This window comes from Frankliniella occidentalis, unplaced genomic scaffold (assembly GCF_000697945.3).
Source record: "Frankliniella occidentalis isolate FOCC.00 unplaced genomic scaffold, Focc_3.1 Scaffold97, whole genome shotgun sequence".
Taxonomy (NCBI): Eukaryota; Metazoa; Arthropoda; class Insecta; order Thysanoptera; family Thripidae; genus Frankliniella; species Frankliniella occidentalis.
Genome location: NW_026267226.1, coordinates 740,062 through 762,117, shown reverse-complemented (window position 1 = coordinate 762,117; position 22,056 = coordinate 740,062). Strand labels below are relative to the sequence as shown.

The window sequence follows — 22,056 nt, the reverse complement described above, 5'->3', positions numbered from 1 at the left end:
CTCCCCTTCAAACCCCGCCCCCAACTCATCCCAGCTCCTTGCGGGGCCCCGCGGTGCGAGCTGCGAGCGCGGTGGGCCCGATTTGACCATTATTTTTGTTGTGCTTCGCGCGGCCGAAACCTTTGCCGGTGTGAACGGCCTGCGGATGGCGCTCGTCCATGCTATGCTGCTGCTGCTGCTGCTGCTGCTGCTGCCACGCCGGCGTGCCCCTTCTTTTACTCCCAAGAACTCCCCGCCCTTTGATGTGGAAAAGGGACAAGACACTTTGCTATATAGTGCGTTTTGTTTCGAGACCTCTTCAAAGGACGCTCTCGTGACGTACTTGGCTTGGCGGGCAAGGTCACCCTCCAGTCAGTAGTGATGGGGCGGCCAGGCGAGTGCGTTATCTGAAAAGCTTTTTGTTTATGACTCTGCGTTTCTCAGCCACGATGGTCAGTCGATAGTAGACGAAAATTGCCCCCTACGAACTGCGAATAATTACTCCGAGTCCGAGTTACGTCGGATGAGCCCAGGCAAAGACCAGCCAGGGGCGAAATGAGATCACCGTCGCCTGTCTAAACACTCTGAGCTAAAAGTATCGTCCGTGGCGAGCGCTGACCGCTGAAAGATGATGAGTCCTAATTCAGTTATGCTCGTGGTGATGGAGTAACGACTGGCGGGTCCCACGGCGGACACGAACAGCGCTAGGGGAACCCCCGGGCCGGGGTCCCCCGGGCAGGCGGGCAGTGCTAGTTCTGAACACGACACTTGATATACACTTGACGTCCGCTTCAGCTTTAAAAGTTTTAACTTTTGAGCATTTTACCATCATAGCGCATCATCTGTTGCGCAATGTGAGAAGACTGTCCACTCCACTGTCACCTCGCCAGCAGCTCGCGTAGGTGGAGGCTGCCGACACTCCCTTTTGGTGCAGCCAATGCAAAGCCAGTGACCACAGCCCCGCGCCGCACTCTAGGCCTGGCAGTCATCTGATGGCTGGGGCGATTTCTTTAGTCCGAGGAGTTATCCAAATATGGTGAAAATTGCCTATTTTTAGGCATCCTAAGGGAAAATTGGGGAAGGGTATATAGCTCCCCTTCCCCACGGAACCCCGGTCGCCCCCCCCCCTCTCCCTCCCCTTAAGTAGTAGCATGAAGTTGTCGATCGACAGTTTCGTGTTAAGTTAAAAACCACCCGTGCCCTGTCCTGTGTGAGCAAGGGGTTCTCCGCGACGCTGAGCTGGCCCGCGACGACCCGACCTTTGGCTCGCGCCTCATGTTCGCTGCTGGAGAAGCGAGTCGGCTCGGCTGATCGCCCGCCGCGCCCCGCCCCGCCTCGCCCCGCCCCTTTGCCTCCCACGAGCGCCGGCGGGGAAAGCCAAACGCCGCGGCCGCCGGGCCCCCGGGCCCCCGGGCGCGCAATTTGAGCGGCAATCTTTGGCGAAGACTACAATGAATATATAAACGCGGGCGGGTGCCGGTGCTCTCCAGTCTTACCACGACACTGATCCCATCATGGTGCTGAGGATATCCTGCCTGGCCGCGCTGGCGCTGTGCCTCCTGGGGCTCGCCCTCGCGCACCCGCTCGCCCCCGCCGGTAAGTAGAGTGTTTAAATAGACGTGAAAAAAAATATAAATCAAGAATCTATCTTGAAAGCAGATGATGCAAATTTAAGAATATGTCTGTTTTCTAATTTTCCCTCATATGGAGGTGTCATTTCGTTTATGGCTGCTTGTTATTACTTGCAATTTTGTAATTCGGCGTACTAACGCTCGGACAGGCAGCAACTCACTGATTCCCCTAGCGCCAAATAAATTGTTTTCTTGTCTCCGATTGGTCGTCTGTCCTTATCGAGAGTAAAAGCAAGCTTCAAGTTTCTAATATATACTTTATGTTTAGTCAAGAGGTTTTTTAAGGTATCATCTGCTAAAAACAACAACCAGAGTTTTGCAAGTGCAAATAGTTTACAGGGAAGTTATTCTGAGTTTCTGCAATAAATAAACCACTCCTAGCTAAGGTAACGAGCGCAGGTCATTCAGAATACAAAATGTTATTTAATACGAACGAACAGTTTGTTAGCCTTAGCTAGCTATTTATTGTGGCAATAAAACTTTCTCGTTATCTTTCGTGTCGATTTCAGCAAAATTTTAGCTGTGGCGACAGATTTCTTTTGTCCGCGAGCTTCTCCTGCGCGCGCGTCCTTCTTTGTGTGTACTGCAAGCGACCCTCTCTCACACACGCTGCCTCTTGTCCTCTTCGTCTAGGTGCGGAGCACGCCGTCGACGCTCACGAGCACGTCCACGACGACGCCCACCCGCACGTCCACACTTACGACGAGCATCCCACCGAGAGCAAGCTCGCGTCCATCCTGACGCCCGTGAGTACTTAAAAAGCCCTGCTCCCATAAAGCGCTCTTTCTGCGTACCGAAAAGTGCGAGCCCTCAACAATCCATGTGCCCACGTTTGCAGGCCGAGGCTCGAGCCAAGCGCTCTCCCACCTTCAAGAAGGGCTACGGAGGCGGAGGCTACGGAGGCTACGGTGGATACGGCGGCTACGGCGGTGGTAACTACGGGGGCGGCGGCGGAGGCGGCTGCTGCAACGTGTGCGGTCAGTGTGGCGGCGGCGGGGGCGGCTACCCCCATGGCGGTGGCGGAGGCAACTCCTACTCGCAGAGTTCTTCGCAGGCCTCATCACAGTCCTCTAGCTCCAGTGGAGGCTACGGCGGCAAGAAATGAGCGGGGCGAGACAAAGCGCCAACGACGGTACGAACATAGAATTTCTGAATTTACGGATATTTACGTAAACATGTGATTACCCAGACGAACGAATTTTTTAACCAGACATTTGAGCTAAACTAAAGTTTGACGACCGAACGATACGTAACTATGGTGCTATGAGCGAAATCCTGTACAAAATAATGTGATGTCAGTTTTTCATTAAATGTGTTAGTTATTAAAAAACAATAAAAAATATTTCCAAAAAAAGTAGCTAATGTCTGTGGTCCTTCCCCCTACTACAAACCTTCCTGTGGATTAGACCACCCAACCTACCAGACAATGGTCTGGGCGCCTCGTGCATAGGCCACCCAACGTACACCGCTGACAGCTGTAGCGGGCAAACAAACAGGTTCTGTTGGACGGAGGAGGAAAGGAATCGAGGTCCCGAGGAGTGCAAGAGAGATGAATGAGTCACTACTAGCGCCCCTGGCGGCAGAGAGGCTCCGCTACAAGAGGGAGGGCGCTGCATTCGCGACCGAACTGACCTCACACCCCTCTGACGTTTGTGTGTAGTGTACTTTGTACCGCACCCAGCCGGACTCCGCAGCTGATCCAATCCATTGAGATCTCTGCCTCAGTGACTTTGTCCTCGTTCAGCTGATCGCAACACCATGGCTCTTTCATCACGACTTGCCGCCGGCCTCAGAGGCTTCGTCGCAACACGTGGCATCCAACAAAACCTGAGATTCGCGAGTTCTGTAGGTGAGCCGGCAAGTTACCCGAGAGGGTTTTCTAGTTGAGGACTCCAGTGACATGGCCTTTATCTTGCCATCAGGAGCGTTAGATCCAAGCTTTATCATAGCAGACTATTATTGCCCTAATCTCTACCCAGTCGTCCATCAAAACAATGCTGAACTACACAAATCATACATTCCAAATCTCATTTTAATGCTGCAAGTTTTTCCAAACAGATATCCCCAAGTACGAGTATGTGGAAGCATCACTTGCAGGAGAAAAGAAGAATGTTGGTCTTATCCGCCTGAACCGACCCAAGGCTCTTAATGCACTATGCGACGCATTGGTGGCTGATTTGGCAAAGGCTGTGAAACTCATGGACAAAACTCCTGGTATTGGTGCGATTGTCATAACTGGAAGCGAAAAAGCTTTTGCTGCAGGTAAGTCAATCTGCTCTCAAATATTTTTTCCGTGCAACAATCTTTTATTTACTAATTCCTCAATGTGTTGTTCAAGGTGCTGACATTAAAGAAATGAAGGATACCACTTTTGCTTCTAACATCACCTGTGGACTGTTACAAGAATGGCAGGAAATCTCAAAATGCTCAAAACCCGTCATTGCTGCTGTTAACGGCTATGCTGTGAGTGATCTTTGTTCAGTATTTTTAATATACTAGGCACTTGGCAGTACCATGGCTGATTGAGTTAAATTATCTCAAATTTTTCTTTTTTTAGTTGGGTGGTGGTTGTGAACTGGCTATGATGTGCGATATCATTTATGCTGGTGACAAGGCCCGGTTTGGCCAGCCTGAGGTGTCCATTGGAACCATCCCTGGTGCAGGTGGCACCCAACGCATTGCTCGCTCATGTGGCAAGTCCAAAGCCATGGAAATTTGTCTCAGTGGAAACCAATTCTCTGCCGAGGAGGCAGAGAAAATGGGTGAGTAACAAGTGCAGCAGACAGATGTAAGTAATAAATTTGAACAACTGTCTGCAGTTAACTAATTGATTTCCATATCTAGGCTTGGTGAGCAAAATATTCCCTGCTGATAAACTAGTAGATGAAGCCGTCAAGCTTGGTGAGAAGATCTCTTCACACTCTCCTCTTATTATTGCATTGTGCAAGGAGTCTGTTAACAAAGGTATTTCATCTTGACATTCTTTTTTACCTTGTATACAAGTTAAGTTGCTCAATTTATTTTCACATGTCAACTCTTATCAGTGTAGGAGTGTGGACATGAAACAAACAAGTTATAGGCTGCTATCTTCATGCATTGTTTTATCTTTTCAGCCTTTGAAACCTCACTTGCTGAAGGACTTAGCTTTGAGAAACGTATTTTCCATGCCACATTTTCCACTAAGGACCAGCAAGAAGGCATGGATGCCTTTGTTGAGAAGCGAGCTCCCAAATGGACCAGTACCTAAATATTGAACTTGTACCTGATTATTGGCATTTCATGCCACTGTTAAGACTGTACCATTTTCCACTGTTTGTGCCATATGTGACATCCAATGTATTACTCCCCATGTGTATGTTGTGTATAACTTTATCATTTTGAAAACTTGTTGTATTGTTCTCTAATATTGTGAATTTTATTTTTATACTATGTTAAACTCTGTTTTTACATCTCAGTTGGTCAATGTGAATGTGCAAAATTGTCACAATTAAAATTGTCTGCATTTTTATTTTTGAGTCAGTTGTCTGATGGAAATGTGCTATAATTGACACAATAAAATAGTCTTCTATCTAAAATAGTCTTCTGAAGAGTCGAGACACACAGAGCACCCAGAAGGGCACTAATCTCTCTTCCTTAGAAAATGTAGATTTAGTAGCTACAATACCTTTTTCATACAGTCTATCCCTTTCTTCTTGTAATCGTTTTTGTAATGATGGATTGGATGTGACAACTGCAATTTGTGTCTCTAAATCTCTATCTATAGACCTGGAACCTAGAAGGAAAAGAATCTCATTAGCAACAAGGAAAAGGAAATTTTCTTGGTTCTCAAAATTCCTTTTAAACTAGTACAAACCAAAATTAGGTGAACCAACTAGGGATAAGGAAGGAAATTTTTGGCCAGGTAATGTTAACCAGAGCCCCTTTCCATGGTAAGTCCAGCCTGGCCGGATATATTCCTTTATTTCCACCCTGTCTTGCTGTTGGAGCTTGCAAGCTTTATTAAAAAATTCTTTAGCAAGTTGGGTATAAAGTGCAGGTATCCCGCCAGCCACACCATTTGCATTAAGGAACCCATTTGTCTGTTGCATACAAAAAAAAATTAAAATGGTCTGAAACTTGCTTTAACGAACAAATAAAATTGTGATTGTCCTCACCGAAGGATGTGCAGTCAAAACGGTGAATGTAGCTTTTGACTTTTCTAGAATAGTATCCATATACATTTTTGGCAAATTAAAGTACCCAGTAGCTAAATATACATGTGAACCAGTAGGTGACCTCTCCAGAAGGCCTAATGTGACCTCAGAATCATGATGGATTTCCAGCTGGCCCATTTGTATTAAAGGAAAAACCCATGTGTCAGCTTCTGAAAAAAAATAGAAAAAGTGAAAACGAGGATATTGTGATGCAGTTTTAAAAAAAGTTCATACAACTCACTTTTTTTGACTGCTGCATTATCTGTCTTGGACATGGATGAAAAAAAGCTTTTCCTCACACGTTGACGTGCTTCCTCAATGAACATTTGCTTGTCACCTTCGAATGGATGGCATGCTTGAGACCAGGAAGGATGGAGTGTTGTAGAGCCATTTGGAAGAAGATTAAAAGAAAATTCAGAAACTTGTTGGATTAAATTAGCATAAAAGTCTGCTAAATCTGCACAATCCTCTATCACTATGTATCTGTCTTGTCTGTTTGTGAAGTAATCATGACTTAAATTCGCTCTGAAATAGGAAGCAGCCTATGTGAAACATTTATATAATGCCACTAAACCAACAAATAATTGCTCAAATCAACTCACCCACTAATGATGAGGGAGTCATCAAATATATAGAGCTTCATGTGTTGCAAACCAACTACTTCATTGAAACGTTGAGGAAGAATAAAACGAAGAAAACCTCTTAGAGCAACAGTGTGATACAAAGAAACCTGAAAAAATCCAGCCATTGCTCTTAAATTTCTAGTAAAATTCAGTAGAACCAATACCATTAGAACCATAGTAAAACCATTACCTGTACTGAAGAAGGATGCTCCTGCAATAATGGTGCTACCATTGATCTGGAATTAATGGCTCCTCTTGAACCACGACAGTGATCAAACAGTAATGTCACTTTCAGCTGGCCTTGCAGATCCACCAGCCTTTTTTTAATAGTTTCAACCTGAAAAGTGAAAATTAATAAATAAACCAAGTAGGGTGAAGAGTGCGCAATCAGGTACAGGCAATTCAATAACTTACCAAAGCCTTTTCTAAGTCGCCTGTACCAAGGTATAAAGATGAAAATGTGATCCTAGTATGAGCATTGCTACATTTGTTAACAAGGGTCTCATAAAATTCAGACGGTTCATTTAGTATTCGAATTTTATCAGCATTTACAGGAAATGCAGGGGCTACCATGTGAAGCCATGAGTAAAATGATAATGCCATTTCCGACTGGTTGGCTGTCTTTTCCGCCGATAACCCCTCTTCGAATCTGGGGTAGAACTGAGACTTTGCAAAGGACCCCTCTTCATGAGCACCAGTAGATTTGGGGGGAACCATAAAGCTGTCGGGTGACCTAACAGAGATGTTCCATGAAACATGAGCATACCTTGGGTGACAAAAACTGTCAGAGAAAGCATGTGTCGTGACAGGTATTTTAATCAAGGATATATGACAACAATGAGCATGATAAGCAGAATACCTTGTTGTATGTAAAAAATTAGATAAGCTTTTCTGTACTATAATTTTTTTTTTAATAAAAAATATTCTTTTGTATTCTTAGAAGCATACATAACATAAAGCAGACATACATCAGAACATTGATTTACCTCCTAAAAATGTTCCGTATAAGCTTCTGCATTTGCCCTGGGGAAGATAATAGCTGGTTTCGTGGTGTTTGACAAACAATAGTTGTTCCCTACAGTGAGCTGTCAAGCAAAAATATAAACTGAATCGGAAAAAACCTACTATTCCTTCCAAAACATTACCAGAAATAGCAGAAGCTTTAGGTACGAAGATCTAGAATCATATTCGAGTTCAAGTGACAAATAACACAGTTGGCAATGCAGCAAAATTTGACGTTTGCTCTCGATATTTTTTCACTGCCCCGCTGTTTCTCGCACAAGATTTGTGCACTTGTATTTTAGTTCTTTATAATGACATGTGCTTCATCTCATACAGAGACAGTCCCGTCTCTTAATTTGAGTGTTGTTGTTGTTTAACGTTTATTGAGTTGGCTGCACAAAGTTCAGTTTACGGCGGAAAAATGGTCTCCACTCGTGGGCCAAAATTCAAATTTACCGAAGGAGAACGAGTTTTGTGTTATGAACCTGATCCTACTAAAGCCAAAGTTTTGTACGATTCTAAGGTACACAATGTTAAAATTCCTGCATGTATTTTGTTTATGCCGATAACTCCCCGTTGTGCGGTGTTTGTGGTACTTCGATTGTGTCTCCAGTCTGTCACCTTTGTATATTTCTGTTGATAAGTCTTCAAAAAGTTAACTTTTAGCATCAGAATTTTGTTTGGGGGAGGCATTTTGACATATTAAACAATAGTATCAGTAATTACCAGGAATGCGTTTCTAGCCAATGCTGTGCAAGTGATGGAATTCGCGGCCCTAACCTCCGGAAGCTCGTTGTGTGTTGTCAAAAATACTCCTCGCCACCTCCTCGGTTTATTCAATTATTGACAATTTAGAAAGATGACAACTTCTGTTAATGCTTTATTCCTACACCCTTCAACGTTTTAAGCTACGCCTTGCCTTCTCATTGTCTACTGTAGAAAACAAGAGCAGTTTATATATTTATTCATTGTTATGTACTAATAGGTTCTGGAAGTCAAAGTAACCAAAGACCAGAGGGGACGGAAGGCAGTTGAATTTTTAATTCACTTTCAAGTAAGTTTCAGTCATCACCCCTCGACTTATACTTTGATTTTGTACAGTTTTAGCTTGAGATTTGCGTATAAATTTTATAACTGTGTTTGCTTATTTGATTTTAGGGTTGGAACTCTTCTTGGGATCGCTGTGTGAGTGAAGATTTTGTCTTAAAGGATACAGAAGAAAACAGACAGTTACAGAAAGATTTAGCACAGAAAGCCCAATTACAACTGTGAGTCTTAAAAAACCTAGAGATGGCTATGTAACTCTGTTATATTATACGCTTGAACGTTGATAAGTTTGTATTTTATTTTGTTTCAGATGTTCAAATTATCGCAGAGGTGCTTACTTGTATCGAAAAGACAGAACAAAAAGAAGGCGGAAGCTCTCAGACCGCATCAATGATACCTTAGAGAGGCAAAAAGGACGACGGCGGGTTAGCACCAGTGCCAGTGCCACCAGTAACAGTAATGCTTCAGGTACAAGTGCCAGTGTTGATTCAGACCAAGATTCTGTGAGTCATGATGAGGATGAGGATGAAAATGATGATGAGCGGGATGAAGATGATGTAAGTGTATTAGCTTACCACCAATTTTTCCCTTTGGATTTTTTAAAACCTTTTACTAATTCCAATTGTAATGCTATAGGAGAATAATGCCTGGGGAAACCGTAGTTCAGACGAATCCTCTGAGGGTGAGGAAAGAGAAGACCACGATGAGGAAGTGGTGGAAGAACGCATTCCAATGGAAATATCATTAGGACTGAAACGTTTGTTAGAGCATGATTGCACACTTATCAATAAACACAACAAGGTATTAAGTTGTTTCATCCTGACAATTTTGAAAAGTATAGGAAAAGAAAGAAAAACATTTGAATCTTATTAACATTGCTCACTCTTCATTTCAGCTCTTAAAGTTACCAGCAGAGCCGAATATTGTGACGATTCTAGAGGGATTTGTGAAACACTATGCCGTTAATCAGTTGTGCAACAGCAGCACTACTGCTCCATCATCCTCTAAAAATGGTCAGCGCCATTATAAATATATTCATAGTAATAAAACTCAAGACTTGGATTCTATTTGCCGAAAGTATGCTTCTACTATGTGTTGTATTTCAATTTTATTTTGAGTACGCATACTGAATCAAAACTAATATTTCATTTTTCCTTTTAGTCTTAATATATGCAAAGAAGTAGCTGATGGACTTCGAGTCTATTTTGACTTTACTCTTAGTGATCTACTTTTGTATTCTCAAGAAAAAGAGCAGTTTACTGACTTAATCGGAAAGAATGGATCACCACAGAAAACCTTAACACCTAAAAGAGAACCAGAGTAAGTTGCTAATTTTGTGAATTGTGCAGGCCAAACTGGTATTTTACACAAGTGAGACAGATCTTTTTCCATTTCATATGTTTTATTAGAAGTGGAGGAGAAGGAGAGAGTGAAAATATTAAAATGGAACCATCAAGTGACTTAGCTGCTGACCATGACCAGAAAGAGAAATCAAAACTGCCAATTCCTAGCCCACCAGGCCGGGCATCAACTGAGGAACCAAGTGCAACTGTGGGAGAAAGTATGCACACATCAATACATACTGTCAATAACTTAATTTTTTAAAACTCTGCCCAACATTTATGTTTTTGTTTTTTTAATTTCCTTCTTAACAGATCGCAAACGCAGTCTACGTTCGTCTCACCGCCCTGTTCCTGATGTAACTGCAGCTGGACCTTCAACAAGTGAAACGCCTTCTGCTGTTCCTTGTTCAATTTCCAGGTTTGAGTTTTGGATAACTTCTTCATTAAAGTACATAATTTAAATTCAGCTAGGTATGTCATTTAGCTGACAAACACATGTTGTTTAATTTCAGTTTGCCTAGCAGTAGTTCTCAAAGCCCTGCAGCATCACCATCAGCACCTCCAAACTCTGTACAAAGTGTACCAACTGGGACCTCCCCCCCGAAAACATCTGATATAATGACACCCCAAAGTAACGCGATATTAACCCAAGTTATGACATGGCATCTTGTACCAACATCATCTAGCAATGAGGCTCCATCACTTCCATCATTAATATATGGAGCCACACACCTTGCAAGACTCTTTGGTTAGTGCTTTGCCACCATTATTTTGGACTCTCCTACTCAGTTGTTAAATAATCTTTGTTCTTATTTTGTAGTTCGGCTCCCGGATTTACTGTACACAGGAAATATGCCTAGCAGTAAACTTAAAGTTTTGACTTCACATCTTGAAACGTTCATGGGGTGAGTTAAGATTATTCACATGCTGTATTCTTCAAGGACAGGAGTTTAACTAGTTGTTACTTTACAGATATCTTGAGGAACATACAGAATGGTTCGCAGACCATAATTATAAAGAGAACCCTCATGTACCTCCTGCAAACTAATGTAAAAAGCTAATAAGCTACACTTAAATAAAGAACTGAATCATTTTTATTAAAATTTCCTCTTGAGCTTTGATTTGCTTTCCTAATCCTTTCTGTTTACAACACTAAGTGAGTGATTGAGTAAAAAACCAATGATATCAAATGGTATGAATTAATTTTGCTGGGACCAACTTAAAATAAATGTTTCTTTCAAAATTATAGATCAAAGATGAACAGGGAAGCTGAATATGATTTATTAGAAGAGTACTGAAACAATACAGTATATGACCACAACACCTTTCAACAGCTTTTCTTGTCTGCCTGATGACATTTTATGATTCCTCATTCAACCACAATTGATGTTACTATTTGATGTCTTACACACTAGTGAAGTTCTAGCTGCTCCATTTTACACTCTCTGGTTGTTTGCATAATTGTAAGGTGGCTGGAATGTTTCAACAGCAGGTTCTGCAACAAACCAATACTAATTAGATAACATAATTAAATTAATAAAACTAAATTCTACAATACTCACCATCATCATCATCGGCATCCTCAGTTTCCGAGTCGAAAGTGTTGTCCGGGATGTCATACAAACGAATCATGGGCTAGAAGCAATAAAAAATTTACATCAGTTAGGTATAATTTTAGCTGATAATACTGATTATCTACTACAACTTTTAGCATATATTTACCTTGTTCGGATCTTTCATGATCAGGAACTTTCCATCCTTCTGCTTCATAACAAGATCAACAATACAACGAAGAATACCCCAAGCATTGTCCATATTCAGATTAATCTGGGCAGCAAATTCATTAGGTTTGTATTGTTGTGTTCCCAAAATGACGTGCTTAGAAGAGTCCCGCACATGGGCACGAGAAACATAACTGTAAAAAATATAGGTCATTAGGAAAAAACAAATCAAAAACATTTTCACATTTAAATTAAAAAGAGAAAAAAAAAACTTACCCAAACTTGATCTGATCAGATCCGGCAAGCAGTGCTTGTACAGTCCACTTAGCCAGCTTACAAGCATTGTTCCTCAATTCATTAGCAAGGACAGCACCTCGCTGGGTGTCCAGTTTCTGCCTCCATTCTACTCCGCCAGAAAGCTGTGAGCATTGGCAAAATCATAGTGAACTTCACACAACTGTTATATTTAATTTAAATGATAATAGAGAATGATGATATACCTTGGAGTCCCATTCATTTAGAGCCTTGATAGTGAAGAATTGTGTTTCACCATTGGGTCCTGTCATAACAGCATCATGTTCACATCGACAGACCAAAACAACTCCACCACCAAGGTCCCACTTTCTGTACCGGTAGGCCACAGAGGCAACTTCTCCTTCCTCATCCGTGATAAAGGGATTAGCTTCGCTGAATTTGAAGCGTGCTTCATTCTTGAAAATTTAAACAAAAATAAGATTAAAATAAAGTTAAATCAGAAGTAGCAACATCCTCAACCGATGTGTACATACCGTCTTCAGAACTTGCTGAGAGAAATTGTGGTTAATGAAAGTTGCTTCCAGAGCAAGATTGCGAGGAGAGTTTAGGCTGTTTCCATCATCTTGAGGAGGTTCAACAGATGTCTCATTCACAGTTAGCAAATCAAACTCAGTATTATCTCTCTTGTCAAAGAAAAGTTTGTCACCAATTTTATCAATTACTATGTCCCAAGAATAGTTGGAGCGAGTACAGCACATGAGAGTGGCAAGAATAGCATCCGTAGCATAAACATTGCCCTCTGTCTTTGATAATTTACGGACAACAGGGTCATCAGTAGTAGTGACAGTGTGAAACACACGATCAATTCGCTGAAGAGGCTTCTCATTCTTCACATTGACACGGTCATATGTCTTATCATAATACTCCAGTGAGCCACAGCAAAGTCTAGAGGATACAAAATTAGCCATTTACACACACAATGATTGCACAGTAAATATGGTAACAGAAATTATCATTTCACTTACACATCATCAGCATCCTTGACATTAGGAAGAGACAATTTAGCAAGCCTGGGGAAGTCCATCTCCTCAATGGTGACCCAGTCAGGTCTGACAGTGACAGAAGCATCCCGATTCTTGATTGGGGGTTGATTCTTGTTATTACGCATGCCCTGATTCTTATTCCACTTCCTGACCTGACCCTTACGTTCCCTAATTTGATAGAAAGTAAGGGCATTTTCAATTACAGATACTTACATAGAAGGTTAATTAATACATTTAAACCCCATTGTAACTTCAGACGTACCTTTCTCTGGACTTTAAGCCCTTGCCAAGCTGCTGGAACTGATTCTGAGCACCTCTACCGCCACCGCGGCCGCGCATGTTGCGCTGGTTACGCAAGAACCGACCTCTTTGATATGGGGGCTTTTGTACCCTTGCAGTATCCACCAAATGGAAAGTACTTTCATCTTCATCATGGTAGTATGCATACTGGCTACCAGAACCAAACTGAGATTGATATTTACCTATGGGAGAACACATATAATATTAAATCAGATTGAAAATGTTGAAGCAATAGAATGATATAACATTTAACATGTCTTACTAGTATATTTCTTGTCCTGAAATGCTGCACCAGTCCAATCAGAAATCTAAAATTGAAAATATGAAAATAAAAGATTAAAATTATAAAATGTTATGACATATTTGATTAGTAGTCTAAAACACTAGACAGCAGCAAGTGATAAGAGAATGGATGGTTGTCATTTGAACTCAGCTAGTTAAGATGCCACCATGGGCAACAATGGGGAGTTGTGATGAGTGCGAATTAGGTGAGGGTAACACTGGTAAATTGTGAAGGATTGCGAATATTGAAGTGTTAATGGGTAGTTCATAGAAAATACGTCAAGTGGCATACGTGTCTGGCAGCCAAAAGTAGGGTTAGGTTTAAGGAACACCGATATTTTGATGACAACAACTTCATAACACTAGTATGGCCCGGATCGTAAGGACCACGAAGACTTAGTCTTCAAAAATATGTGAGCACCGGTCGGATAAGATTGAAAACAAATCTGTATTTACCTTGCCTAGACGGTCTGCCTTGGAGAAAGGCTGGTACGGCATATCCTTAAATTGGTCTGGCATATCACAGGGGCCCCATCCTGTAGAATTGTGTTGAATTTCAGGAGCCCTGAAGTGGGCCACTTCATCGTTCGACCCTTCCTCCGGCATTTTCGGCACAAATTTCAAAAAACTTCACAATATGGTGTAAATACAAAGTGGGACTCGTTCACTGGCAGCAGCCGGAAGGAAGCCGACGGCGGCATGGCCATCATTGTACCAACATGCCCGCAAAAGTTGTGTTAACGTAGGGGAGAGCTTTCCGTTTTAAACAATACTCGTTACTCTCAAAATAAACCGGTTTCAATTCCTCCGAACAACTCATTTACACGACCTGGCGCTGTTCAAGGATATTTAAATTGCTTACACGCAATTTCTTGTGTCCTACCGAAGTTTAGGGAGTTTCTCATACTAGCGATGTATGAGAACATTTGTCGTGAAAGATATATTTCATGGTTTGTACATAATTATCGCCTCCAAATTAGGAGAAAAAGAACCTCAATATATTTTTCTACCTTTGAATACCTCAGGCAGTCTTCTTGCATGCTGTTATGTATTTCCGTTCATTCTTTTCGTGCCGGAATCTGCATTTGCTTTTTAAAGCTCGCGCCACAAGCTATAGCCTTTGTCAAACCTGAACCAGATCCTCCTCTCAGTATTTTATACAAGGCCACGGACGGAAACGGAACCACAACTTAAGATCGCTCTAACCGAATCACAGCAGTGCAGGAGTGCATGGCGTCGGATGCTCGGAGACTTGACGAAACGTGCTGCGTTCTCTCGACTGGAACTGCGGATTTAGTTATTTTTCCACTTGAGGCGAGCCTTAACTTTACGCGGCATGAGTGACCGTGAGGTAAGTCAGCGAAAGTGCTGCACGGCGTTGCGCCGTTCGGGTGTAACTGCTCGGGATCCCGGCTCGGTCGCCGAAATGTATTGATCACCCCCTTGTTCAGACCACGTTTGTGTATTGCGTCTGCCCTTTTCCCGCCGATACTTTATCGCCTGCCCCGCGCGGTATGCAGCTCTGACCACATCTTCGCCACGATTTGCATTCCACCCACACTTGCCGTGGATGCATGTCTCTGTCGCCAGTGCGCTTTCCGGCGTCTATTTTCGTCTGCCGAGCCGAGTCGCAAATATCAAGCGATGGCATTGCGTCACCGACCGTTGAGGCCCAACCCCGGTGCGTTGCTCGCGGGGGGGGCCTGCCGCCGCACCGGGAGGACCGGGAGCTGTGGTATTTGCGACATGAATTGATCGGAAGTTGACCCCCCGAAGCCTACGCCGACGCCAATTTCCTTGGAGACGTGTTTGTTGACCGGACTGCTCCCTGCCTGTGGCAGTGACTAACTGCTAATCTAGCCGTGTTCATAGGGCTCGGTTAGAGTTGTCTTCTGGGTGATTTTCAACCGATAGTTTCTTTCGCCCTTCGTATCCTTTCTGAGTATTCTGAAGAATCTGACGGCCAGGTTAGATTTTCCGGAAGCATGAAGCAGAGACGCGGAGGAGAACGTCGTAGTCGCCATGAAGTAGGGTTATGATGGTTGCCGAGGTCGAGATACCATTGTTTGATGCCCGTTGTATGGGCCCTCTTCAGTCATGTTTAATTTCAGTAGTTGGCCTCGACTATCGTTTTCTGTTCATTTGCATCTGTCTCACCTATATTTTCTTTTCATTCACAGGGCAGCCCTGACCAGTCCAACCACAGCCCCAAGCCCATTGTGAGGAGTCCATCTCCCCACAGTAGGTCTAGATCAAGGGACCGCAGTCGTTCCTTGTCGGGGGATCGTGGGGCACGCAAGACCAGAGATTTCTCTCGATCTAGGTGAGTAATCTCAATGACTTCCGTTGGGAAAAACCATGATCAGACTTGAAATGATGGATTTTACATGTTAGACTTCTGATAATGTGACTGACAAATTCTCACTGATCAAGTCTCTGGTCTGGTGTTTCTGCCAAATTGACATTAGGTGCGCAACAATTGTTCACCTCTTGACATGATGGTTTTTTACATGTTAGACTTCAGAAAAGTTTGATTGAAATATAACAACTGATCTTAAAATGTTTGTGTAACGAATACTATCACTATTTTTCCTTCTTACCAATTTATAACTTCTTGCAGGAGCCCCACATCTCCTGGCAAGTCTCGAAGGATGTCTTCATACCGCCGGAGATCCAGAACAAGGTCACGCTCACCCCGACGTGGTTACAGAGCAAAGTATTCTCACTCAAGATCTCGTTCATACAGTCCAAGAGGTGGTCCTGGTAGAGGAAGCAGTAGCAGGTACTATGGAGGCTATAGCGATCGTCGGAAGGAATTCTATCGCAGTCACTCCAGGAGTCCTATGTCAAACAGACGCAGACATGTTGGCAATAGAGTAAGTTTGCATCGACTTTTACTCTAGTTCGCTCATTTTGTTCCTCTGGAGATTTAACAATTTTATTTTCAGGACAACCCTCAACCAAGCCGCTGTCTGGGTGTCTTTGGCTTGAGCATTTACACCACTGAACAACAAATGCATCACATTTTCTCTCAGTATGGTCCTGTTGAAAGAGTACAAGTGGTTATTGATGCTAAGGTAAGATTTTGCTTAACCTAATTTCATGCATCATTAATACAGCCACCAAACTAAACTCACTTTTTTCCTTATTTAGACTGGTCGATCTCGTGGTTTCTCATTTGTTTACTTTGAGAGCCATGAAGATGCTAAAGCAGCCAAGGAGCAGTGTTCTGGAATGGAAATTGATGGAAGACGCATCAGAGTTGACTTCTCTATAACACAACGTGCTCACACTCCCACACCTGGCATTTACATGGGCAAGCCTACTTACCGCAGTGCACCAGAGAGGGGGTGGAGAGGTGGTGACGACGATGGCGGCGGTGGTGGCGGAGGCGGCGGCGATAGGAGCGACAGAGGAGACAGGCGCGAGAGAGGCGGTGGTGGAGGCAGAGGCGGCCGAGGAGGCGGTGGGCGCGGAGGGTATGTATCCAGTTTCACTCGTTGCATTTAAGTACCTGGTGGGCATTGCCATTTGCTGACGTAGATTTCTACCTCATGAGGTCTCGCATACACTTGGTCGTATACTGGGTTCATTAATGATTAACTGGGAGGAAGTTGTTTGTCATGGGCTAAATTTTGCACATTTCATCTGAGCAGTTCTGTAATGGGTCAATTATGTTGCAGGGACTACTATGGTGGTGGCGGTGGCGGCGGCGGAGGCGGTGGCTACCGAGGCAGTTACAGAGACCGATCACCCTCACCGTACTATAGTCGTAGACGGCGGTATGAACGCTCTCACTCCCGGTCGTACTCTCCACGTAAGTAGCCTCCTTAATGCTCCACTACACTAATTTGAGGTCCATCTCAATGGTCAAGCTTTGCTTTTTGGTGTGGCACTGTAATCATTGGGAATCTTTGGACATGGATATCAGTTTGCCACAATGCCTTTTGTGCCCAAGGTGAGTCTCCATTGGATCCATAAGAAAGATCATTGTTGCAAACTGGATTATGCCCATATCTTCCTTATTCATGTGGTGTAGCACACTCATAGGAATTTTCTTTTAATTACAAGGTATTGAAGACTGATTAACTCAAGATTTAAGGATCTTTCAGTATTTTGAAACTTAATTTTCATCAGCCTATTATGAAGCATCCAAAGTCTGAAGAAAAAATCAAGACTCCATTTTCTTTTCCTGGGTCTGATCCCTGTTCGGTTTCTCTTCAATTGCATCTCCCTGGATTGCCTCAATGTCCAGCAATATTTGCCTAATCTTTCTAAATTCCTGACTAGCTTCTGAACTTCCTAATAAGTTTTCATGACCTCTTTCATACCAACCTTTACCTTTTCAAAAAAATATTTTTGGTAGTGGACTTTTATTTTTTATCTTTGCTTTTGTTGTACCATTAAGTGATGTATTTTTGTCTAACTGTGGGTTACACTAATTTCAGGTCGATATTAAGGGCCCCGGTGCAGCCAGCAACTTTAAAAGTGGAACTCCAGTTCAATTGCTTTCTAATTTTCAGTTTAAATGTTAATGTAACATTTTGACTTGCACTGTTGTAAGGAATTACCTAGCTATTCGTACTGATATGTTTAGATTTATGAGACTAGTTGTTTGGGGAATGGTTTCAGTTAGTTTAAGCCTCATTAGGCATCTTCCATCACCATTCCCCCTTTTCCCTCATTTTGACTACCCCACTATATTTTAAGCAAAATATTGACAGGGGTTTTTTGCTATCATCCTTCTCAGCACACTCATGTTATTCTCTTTGAAGTTTTTACTTAAATTCAAGGTCTAGATGGAAAATGAATTAATTTTTATGTCCTGTCTCATCATCATTGTCATTTCTGTTTGTACTTGCTGAGTCAGCAGTACATATATAAATTCATAGTTAGACTGTGAGCATTTACTATTTGTAGTGTGCGACTCTTCCCCAATGCACTACGCTCATGCCAGTTTTATACTGAGGTCCCCATGATTTATGGAAGGATTGTACATAGTTTAGAATAAAGTTTGTCTTATGGCACATACTAACCTGGTTGTTTGTTTTTATTTTTGTAAGGTTATGAAGCAAGAGGTATTGGATGAAGTTAGAAGTTTGAGCACACTAGCACGTTCTCTGGGGCAAGAATGAAATCAAGTCAAGTTGACTTCGGAAGCTCGCGAGACCCTGTGTGGGCGAAACTATCATCTTGCTGGTTGAAGTTTGAAGAAAGAAAACAAAATTCAAGTTCAATTCTGAAGATGTAAAGTAGTTCAAGACTGAAGCCATCTTTTCAGGGCTAATCAGGAAGAGGGTTGGTTATTTCCTTTTCATTTCCTTTCTTTTTCTTTTTGCGTTAGACCAAGTCACTTGAAACAGACCAGTCAGTAGGAAGTTAGGAGTCATTTTTTGCACTTCACCAAATTTTGGGGCTAAGCTTTAAAAGACCAGAAAGGGGTGTGCTAAGGTGCAAGTCTTTTATTTGATTTTTTCCTTAACATTTCTTTGAATTTGACTTCATTTTCTGTGGTAAGTCAACTCATCCTGAATTCCTTTGCTTTATGCCATAACTGTTACACAAATACTTCGGCAAGTGGCTCTAAGTGAATTTCAATGCTACCTCCAAATTAAGGAGCGGTGCTGTGAATTTTAAGGTGATCGAATTCATAGCTAAGGTGTGTAATTCCCCACTTGCCAGGTGTTTGGAAACCTAGTGCTTTGTCAGGATGGCCGTGTTTGCGGAACAGGATCTCACCATTTTCATGGTATGATTTCAGCCAAAGTCAATAAATTACTTTCTCATTATATTCTTGTTTTCTCACCCTTGCACCCTCATGAACACATTTTGGCACTTTGAGTTACCAATGTGCAGAGTTTCAAACAAATTATGTTGGTGACCAGTTACACATTTTGGTTTGCCACAATGTGGCTGCGTGAGATGTATGATACACAATTAAATTGCTACACCTTTCACCACCAAACAACACTTGTTCATACAATGTCGTTTAGCAGTGTTATGAGGCCCGAAGAGGCCGGTTTGGCGCCCTTTCCGCAGTTTTGCTGGTGCAGCCAAGCTGAGGCGGAGTGGAAGGGAGGGCGGGGTATTGATCGACCTTGGGCACGGCAAGGCGGGCTATGACCGAAGTTTGGTCTCTACGCCCCTCCGCTCCCCTCACGCTCGCGCCGCTGCTGTTGCAGTTGTATCGGAGCGGCTCGACACGGCGCGGGCGCGCTGCGGTGTCGAGCCCGTGAGGCGGACGCTGAGCCAGCAAGTGCGCTTGTTGGCCGAGCAAAGCCGAACGATGCCGAAGGCAAACCGAATGGCTCCGAGCAGCACAAATGGCTGGGCCCAGCTTAGTGCCGCTGGCTGCCTTTCCGAGGGAGGAGGCTACGCGCGCTGCTCAGGCGCGGTGTCGAGGAAAACTTGCACATATTTTGAAAATCCGGCTTTCAAATGGCTGACGGGCTTGTGGAGGAGCTGCTGAAGCGATGGGGAGTCCCACAGCTTTTGGATCGTTGCATAGGTATGTCCTGGTTCGGTCGAAATCAACTAATTTGTTGTGAGCGTGGCACGTCGTGTGTTCATCTGTGTTTACAACAACTATTTTCTTCTTGCCCAGAGCAAGAGGTGGACTTCGACGCCCTGCGTTCGTTCAGCGAGGACGTCATCACGGAGTTGGTGCCCATGATCGGGCCGCGCTGCAAGTTCCTGAGAGGGTGGCGGACCTGGAGTGAGGCGGGTTTCCCGACCCCCTCCGCCTCCCCCGCGCCCCCGCTCACCCCTGGCGCACTCGGCCAGCCGGCGCCGAGGGCTAACAACCCCGCACCGGCGCGGCCCCAGCTGGAACGCGCCCCCTTCACCCCCGCCGTCAAGCTCTCGTTAGGGGTCGCGGAGCTGGGTGCGGACCAGGTATGAGGAAGTTGTAAAGGTGTCTCTACAAGTCTCATTGTCATTTATGAGCGTTGAACGGGGGGCGACGCTGGTGATAGCGCCTGCCACGCGCTGGGTAGGCCAACCCGCCAGACAGCTGGGGCGTGGGGCCCACCCAGGCCAGAGCGTCCCAAGTGGGGGAACTAGGGCCGCTAGGGGGAACTTGAGGCCAGAGAATGACGTTCGAAGCCTCATGTTTCCTCGCGTCAGCTCGGGGGATGTTCATTGTGGGGGCAGGCTAATGGAGATTACCATACACCTTCTCACCTTGGACCCCGCTCCATGTTATTTCCCTAACAACTCCCATAGTCGCAGGCCGGGCCGTCGAGTGTGGACGCCAAGAAGGAAGTGAGCGTGTTCCTGGAGGGCAAGATCACTTATGATGACGGCGACTCGTCCTCTGGTGAGTTTTCGTGGTTATCGAGGCGGCAAATCCCAGTTTCAACTCAAACTATATTTTCGCCCTGTATGTGTGTGTCTCTTAAGGGTGGCTTGCTGCGAACGGCTTCATCTCAACGTCCACGACCAGGGGCTCCGCGTTCTTGAACCAAGGATCTATCAAGACCGAGCTCATTGTGAGTAATTCGCCGGTGCCCCCCCCCCCCCCCCCCTTTCTCTCCACGGGTCCCTCTTGTTAATTTGATTCCTTTACGTTGTCCTGTAGGACGACGACGTGCCATCAGAGGCGGACGTTGGTCGAGGCGATTCGGTTTCTTCCGACCCCCGCAAGGGGCCCAGGTTCCAGCTGGAGGGGCGCATCAGCCTCTCCGTTCAGGAGTTCGTCGGTGAGTTTCATTACCATCCCTTCTGCTCGCTCACGGGGCTTTCCCCATTGATTAGTAATTGTCAAATCATCGCCCCTTTCCAGAGGTGCCTAGCTTTATGTTCGCGAGCTCGGCGCCGGCACCCCTGCAGCATCAGGGCGAGGATGGTTTTGGTCCTCATCACTATGGTCCAGACAGCCCCGGGGTGTTCGCGTCGCCAGCCCAGGATGCCCTACCGAGCGCCCACTGTAGCGCCACCTCGAGCGCCCCTAGAGCCAAGCGAAGCAGAGAGGAGAAACTGGTGAGAGGCTACCTTATCGACTTACTTTAGTCATTCTCTAACCAATGCATTTAACACATCAATTGTTTTTATGAACAGGATCTAGAAGCCCTGCTGAATGCCTCTAGCAAGGGCAAGATGATTTTATCATTGTACCAACAAAAAGGTGCTTTAGATGGTCCTTCTCGACAGACGCTCACTGATCTTATTATTGCTGAAGAACTTAGAGAAGATTTTAACAGGAGAATCACAAGTCAGAGATTTCAAGAAATAGCTGAGACTATTGTCGCCCTGTTTCCTGGAGAGAATGAGGTAAGTTCATATGAGTGTTGACTTTGACGCTACATGCAATTTAAAAATAAATAAATTATTATCTGCTTATTTTACTTCATCTGGTATTTTGGATATTTTTAAAACACTTTTTATTTTTTTATTTGCAGGATACCTATTTTGCAAACGACCGCTCTTATGGAGAACGCCCTGGTGGCAAAGGAAAACTTACTTCAAAGTATTACAACACTCGTAGACAGTTAGCAAAAAGTGGAGTTATTAGCAGAGGATTCAACAAAGAAAGAAAACAAATTATTCAACAAGGCACTCTTGCTTCTTTACAGTATTTATGTTGGTACCAATTTTTTAAATCACTTGTTTTAAAGGTGGTTGAGTTTTTATGTTGTA

General features: G+C 43.9%; 7 protein-coding genes across 12 annotated transcripts; 5 read left to right on the top strand and 2 right to left on the bottom strand.

The window, feature by feature from the left end:
• The first annotated feature begins 1,406 nt into the window (after window positions 1-1,406).
• Window positions 1,407-2,967, top strand: LOC113205390 (uncharacterized). Its single transcript, XM_026420991.2, has 3 exons — window positions 1,407-1,575; window positions 2,244-2,356; window positions 2,449-2,967. Exons 1-3 carry the CDS (start codon window positions 1,494-1,496, stop codon window positions 2,713-2,715), a joined length of 462 nt encoding a protein of 153 aa, XP_026276776.1. The 5' UTR covers window positions 1,407-1,493; the 3' UTR covers window positions 2,716-2,967.
• Window positions 2,968-3,189: 222 nt separating this feature from the next.
• On the top strand, window positions 3,190-5,118 carry LOC113205409 (probable enoyl-CoA hydratase, mitochondrial). The gene is made up of 6 exons (XM_026421022.2): window positions 3,190-3,459; window positions 3,669-3,872; window positions 3,949-4,073; window positions 4,168-4,372; window positions 4,455-4,574; window positions 4,724-5,118. Exons 1-6 carry the CDS (start codon window positions 3,369-3,371, stop codon window positions 4,855-4,857), a joined length of 879 nt encoding a protein of 292 aa, XP_026276807.1. The 5' UTR covers window positions 3,190-3,368; the 3' UTR covers window positions 4,858-5,118.
• LOC113205408 (CDP-diacylglycerol--glycerol-3-phosphate 3-phosphatidyltransferase, mitochondrial) lies at window positions 5,098-7,594 on the bottom strand. 3 transcript variants are annotated; one of them, XM_026421019.2, is made up of 8 exons: window positions 7,413-7,594; window positions 6,841-7,159; window positions 6,617-6,763; window positions 6,406-6,533; window positions 6,045-6,328; window positions 5,765-5,973; window positions 5,464-5,689; window positions 5,098-5,382 (listed from the first exon to the last, which is right to left on the bottom strand). In XM_026421019.2, exons 1-8 carry the CDS (start codon window positions 7,442-7,444, stop codon window positions 5,180-5,182), a joined length of 1,548 nt encoding a protein of 515 aa, XP_026276804.1. In that variant the 5' UTR covers window positions 7,445-7,594; the 3' UTR covers window positions 5,098-5,179. The 3 variants fall into 3 exon arrangements, with proteins under 3 accessions (XP_026276804.1, XP_026276805.1, XP_026276806.1); XM_026421020.2 differs by having other exon boundaries at window positions 5,765-5,970; XM_026421021.2 differs by having other exon boundaries at window positions 6,841-7,147.
• Window positions 7,595-7,694: 100 nt separating this feature from the next.
• LOC113205407 (protein male-specific lethal-3) lies at window positions 7,695-10,921 on the top strand. Its single transcript, XM_026421017.2, has 12 exons — window positions 7,695-7,951; window positions 8,414-8,482; window positions 8,587-8,696; window positions 8,786-9,032; window positions 9,112-9,276; window positions 9,371-9,552; window positions 9,637-9,795; window positions 9,885-10,036; window positions 10,131-10,236; window positions 10,331-10,566; window positions 10,639-10,723; window positions 10,791-10,921. Exons 1-12 carry the CDS (start codon window positions 7,850-7,852, stop codon window positions 10,864-10,866), a joined length of 1,689 nt encoding a protein of 562 aa, XP_026276802.1. The 5' UTR covers window positions 7,695-7,849; the 3' UTR covers window positions 10,867-10,921.
• Window positions 10,922-11,077: 156 nt separating this feature from the next.
• Window positions 11,078-14,246, bottom strand: LOC113205406 (eukaryotic translation initiation factor 3 subunit D). Its single transcript, XM_026421016.2, has 10 exons — window positions 13,876-14,246; window positions 13,400-13,445; window positions 13,100-13,319; window positions 12,820-13,005; window positions 12,328-12,739; window positions 12,040-12,249; window positions 11,816-11,958; window positions 11,541-11,733; window positions 11,381-11,453; window positions 11,078-11,313 (listed from the first exon to the last, which is right to left on the bottom strand). The coding sequence occupies exons 1-10, from the start codon at window positions 14,023-14,025 to the stop codon at window positions 11,255-11,257; spliced, it is 1,692 nt and encodes a 563-aa protein (XP_026276801.1). The 5' UTR covers window positions 14,026-14,246; the 3' UTR covers window positions 11,078-11,254.
• Window positions 14,247-14,601: 355 nt separating this feature from the next.
• On the top strand, window positions 14,602-19,208 carry LOC113205410 (transformer-2 protein homolog alpha). Of its 4 annotated transcripts, none has more exons than XM_026421025.2 (7): window positions 14,602-14,770; window positions 15,600-15,742; window positions 16,040-16,295; window positions 16,368-16,496; window positions 16,573-16,898; window positions 17,103-17,236; window positions 18,483-19,208. In XM_026421025.2, exons 1-7 carry the CDS (start codon window positions 14,756-14,758, stop codon window positions 18,506-18,508), a joined length of 1,029 nt encoding a protein of 342 aa, XP_026276810.1. In that variant the 5' UTR covers window positions 14,602-14,755; the 3' UTR covers window positions 18,509-19,208. The 4 variants fall into 4 exon arrangements, with proteins under 4 accessions (XP_026276810.1, XP_026276813.1, XP_026276808.1 ...); XM_026421028.2 differs by lacking the exon at window positions 14,602-14,770 and adding an exon at window positions 15,136-15,154; XM_026421023.2 differs by lacking the exon at window positions 14,602-14,770 and adding an exon at window positions 15,195-15,446.
• A 139-nt stretch (window positions 19,209-19,347) lies between these two features.
• Window positions 19,348-21,999, top strand: LOC113205411 (uncharacterized; the record flags this gene model as incomplete). The annotated part of the gene is given in 8 exon segments (XM_052269615.1): window positions 19,348-19,927; window positions 20,024-20,313; window positions 20,644-20,737; window positions 20,821-20,909; window positions 20,999-21,119; window positions 21,203-21,399; window positions 21,478-21,690; window positions 21,819-21,999. Coding segments are annotated over 8 exon segments (1,255 nt in total), but the record flags the coding sequence as incomplete, so codon positions are not given.
• Window positions 22,000-22,056: the final 57 nt, after the last annotated feature.

Bases quoted from the DNA above. Each gene is read 5' to 3' on its own strand.
- LOC113205390 (XM_026420991.2), top strand. From the start codon at position 1,494: ATGGTGCTGAGGATATCCTGCCTGGCCGCGCTGGCGCTGTGCCTCCTG. The intron at 1,576-2,243 runs GTAAGTAGAGTG...CTCTTCGTCTAG, and splicing joins GCACCCGCTCGCCCCCGCCG to GTGCGGAGCACGCCGTCGAC. The intron at 2,357-2,448 runs GTGAGTACTTAA...CCACGTTTGCAG, and splicing joins TCGCGTCCATCCTGACGCCC to GCCGAGGCTCGAGCCAAGCG.
- LOC113205409 (XM_026421022.2), top strand. From the start codon at position 3,369: ATGGCTCTTTCATCACGACTTGCCGCCGGCCTCAGAGGCTTCGTCGCA. The intron at 3,460-3,668 runs GTGAGCCGGCAA...TTTTCCAAACAG, and splicing joins GAGATTCGCGAGTTCTGTAG to ATATCCCCAAGTACGAGTAT. The intron at 4,074-4,167 runs GTGAGTGATCTT...TTCTTTTTTTAG, and splicing joins CTGCTGTTAACGGCTATGCT to TTGGGTGGTGGTTGTGAACT.
- LOC113205408 (XM_026421019.2), bottom strand. From the start codon at position 7,444: ATGCAGAAGCTTATACGGAACATTTTTAGGAG. The intron at 6,764-6,840 runs GTAAGTTATTGA...TTCACTTTTCAG, and splicing joins GCGACTTAGAAAAGGCTTTG to GTTGAAACTATTAAAAAAAG. The intron at 6,329-6,405 runs GTGAGTTGATTT...TTCCTATTTCAG, and splicing joins GACTCCCTCATCATTAGTGG to AGCGAATTTAAGTCATGATT.
- LOC113205407 (XM_026421017.2), top strand. From the start codon at position 7,850: ATGGTCTCCACTCGTGGGCCAAAATTCAAATTTACCGAAGGAGAACGA. The intron at 8,483-8,586 runs GTAAGTTTCAGT...ATTTGATTTTAG, and splicing joins AATTTTTAATTCACTTTCAA to GGTTGGAACTCTTCTTGGGA. The intron at 9,796-9,884 runs GTAAGTTGCTAA...ATGTTTTATTAG, and splicing joins ACACCTAAAAGAGAACCAGA to AAGTGGAGGAGAAGGAGAGA.
- LOC113205406 (XM_026421016.2), bottom strand. From the start codon at position 14,025: ATGCCGGAGGAAGGGTCGAACGATGAAGTGGCCCACTTCAGGGCTCCT. The intron at 12,740-12,819 runs GTAAGTGAAATG...TGTATCCTCTAG, and splicing joins GTCAAGGATGCTGATGATGT to ACTTTGCTGTGGCTCACTGG. The intron at 11,454-11,540 runs GTAAATATATGC...TATTGCTTCTAG, and splicing joins TCATGAAAGATCCGAACAAG to CCCATGATTCGTTTGTATGA.
- LOC113205410 (XM_026421023.2), top strand. From the start codon at position 15,405: ATGAAGCAGAGACGCGGAGGAGAACGTCGTAGTCGCCATGAA. The intron at 16,296-16,367 runs GTAAGTTTGCAT...TTTTATTTTCAG, and splicing joins GCAGACATGTTGGCAATAGA to GACAACCCTCAACCAAGCCG. The intron at 16,899-17,102 runs GTATGTATCCAG...ATTATGTTGCAG, and splicing joins GGAGGCGGTGGGCGCGGAGG to GGACTACTATGGTGGTGGCG.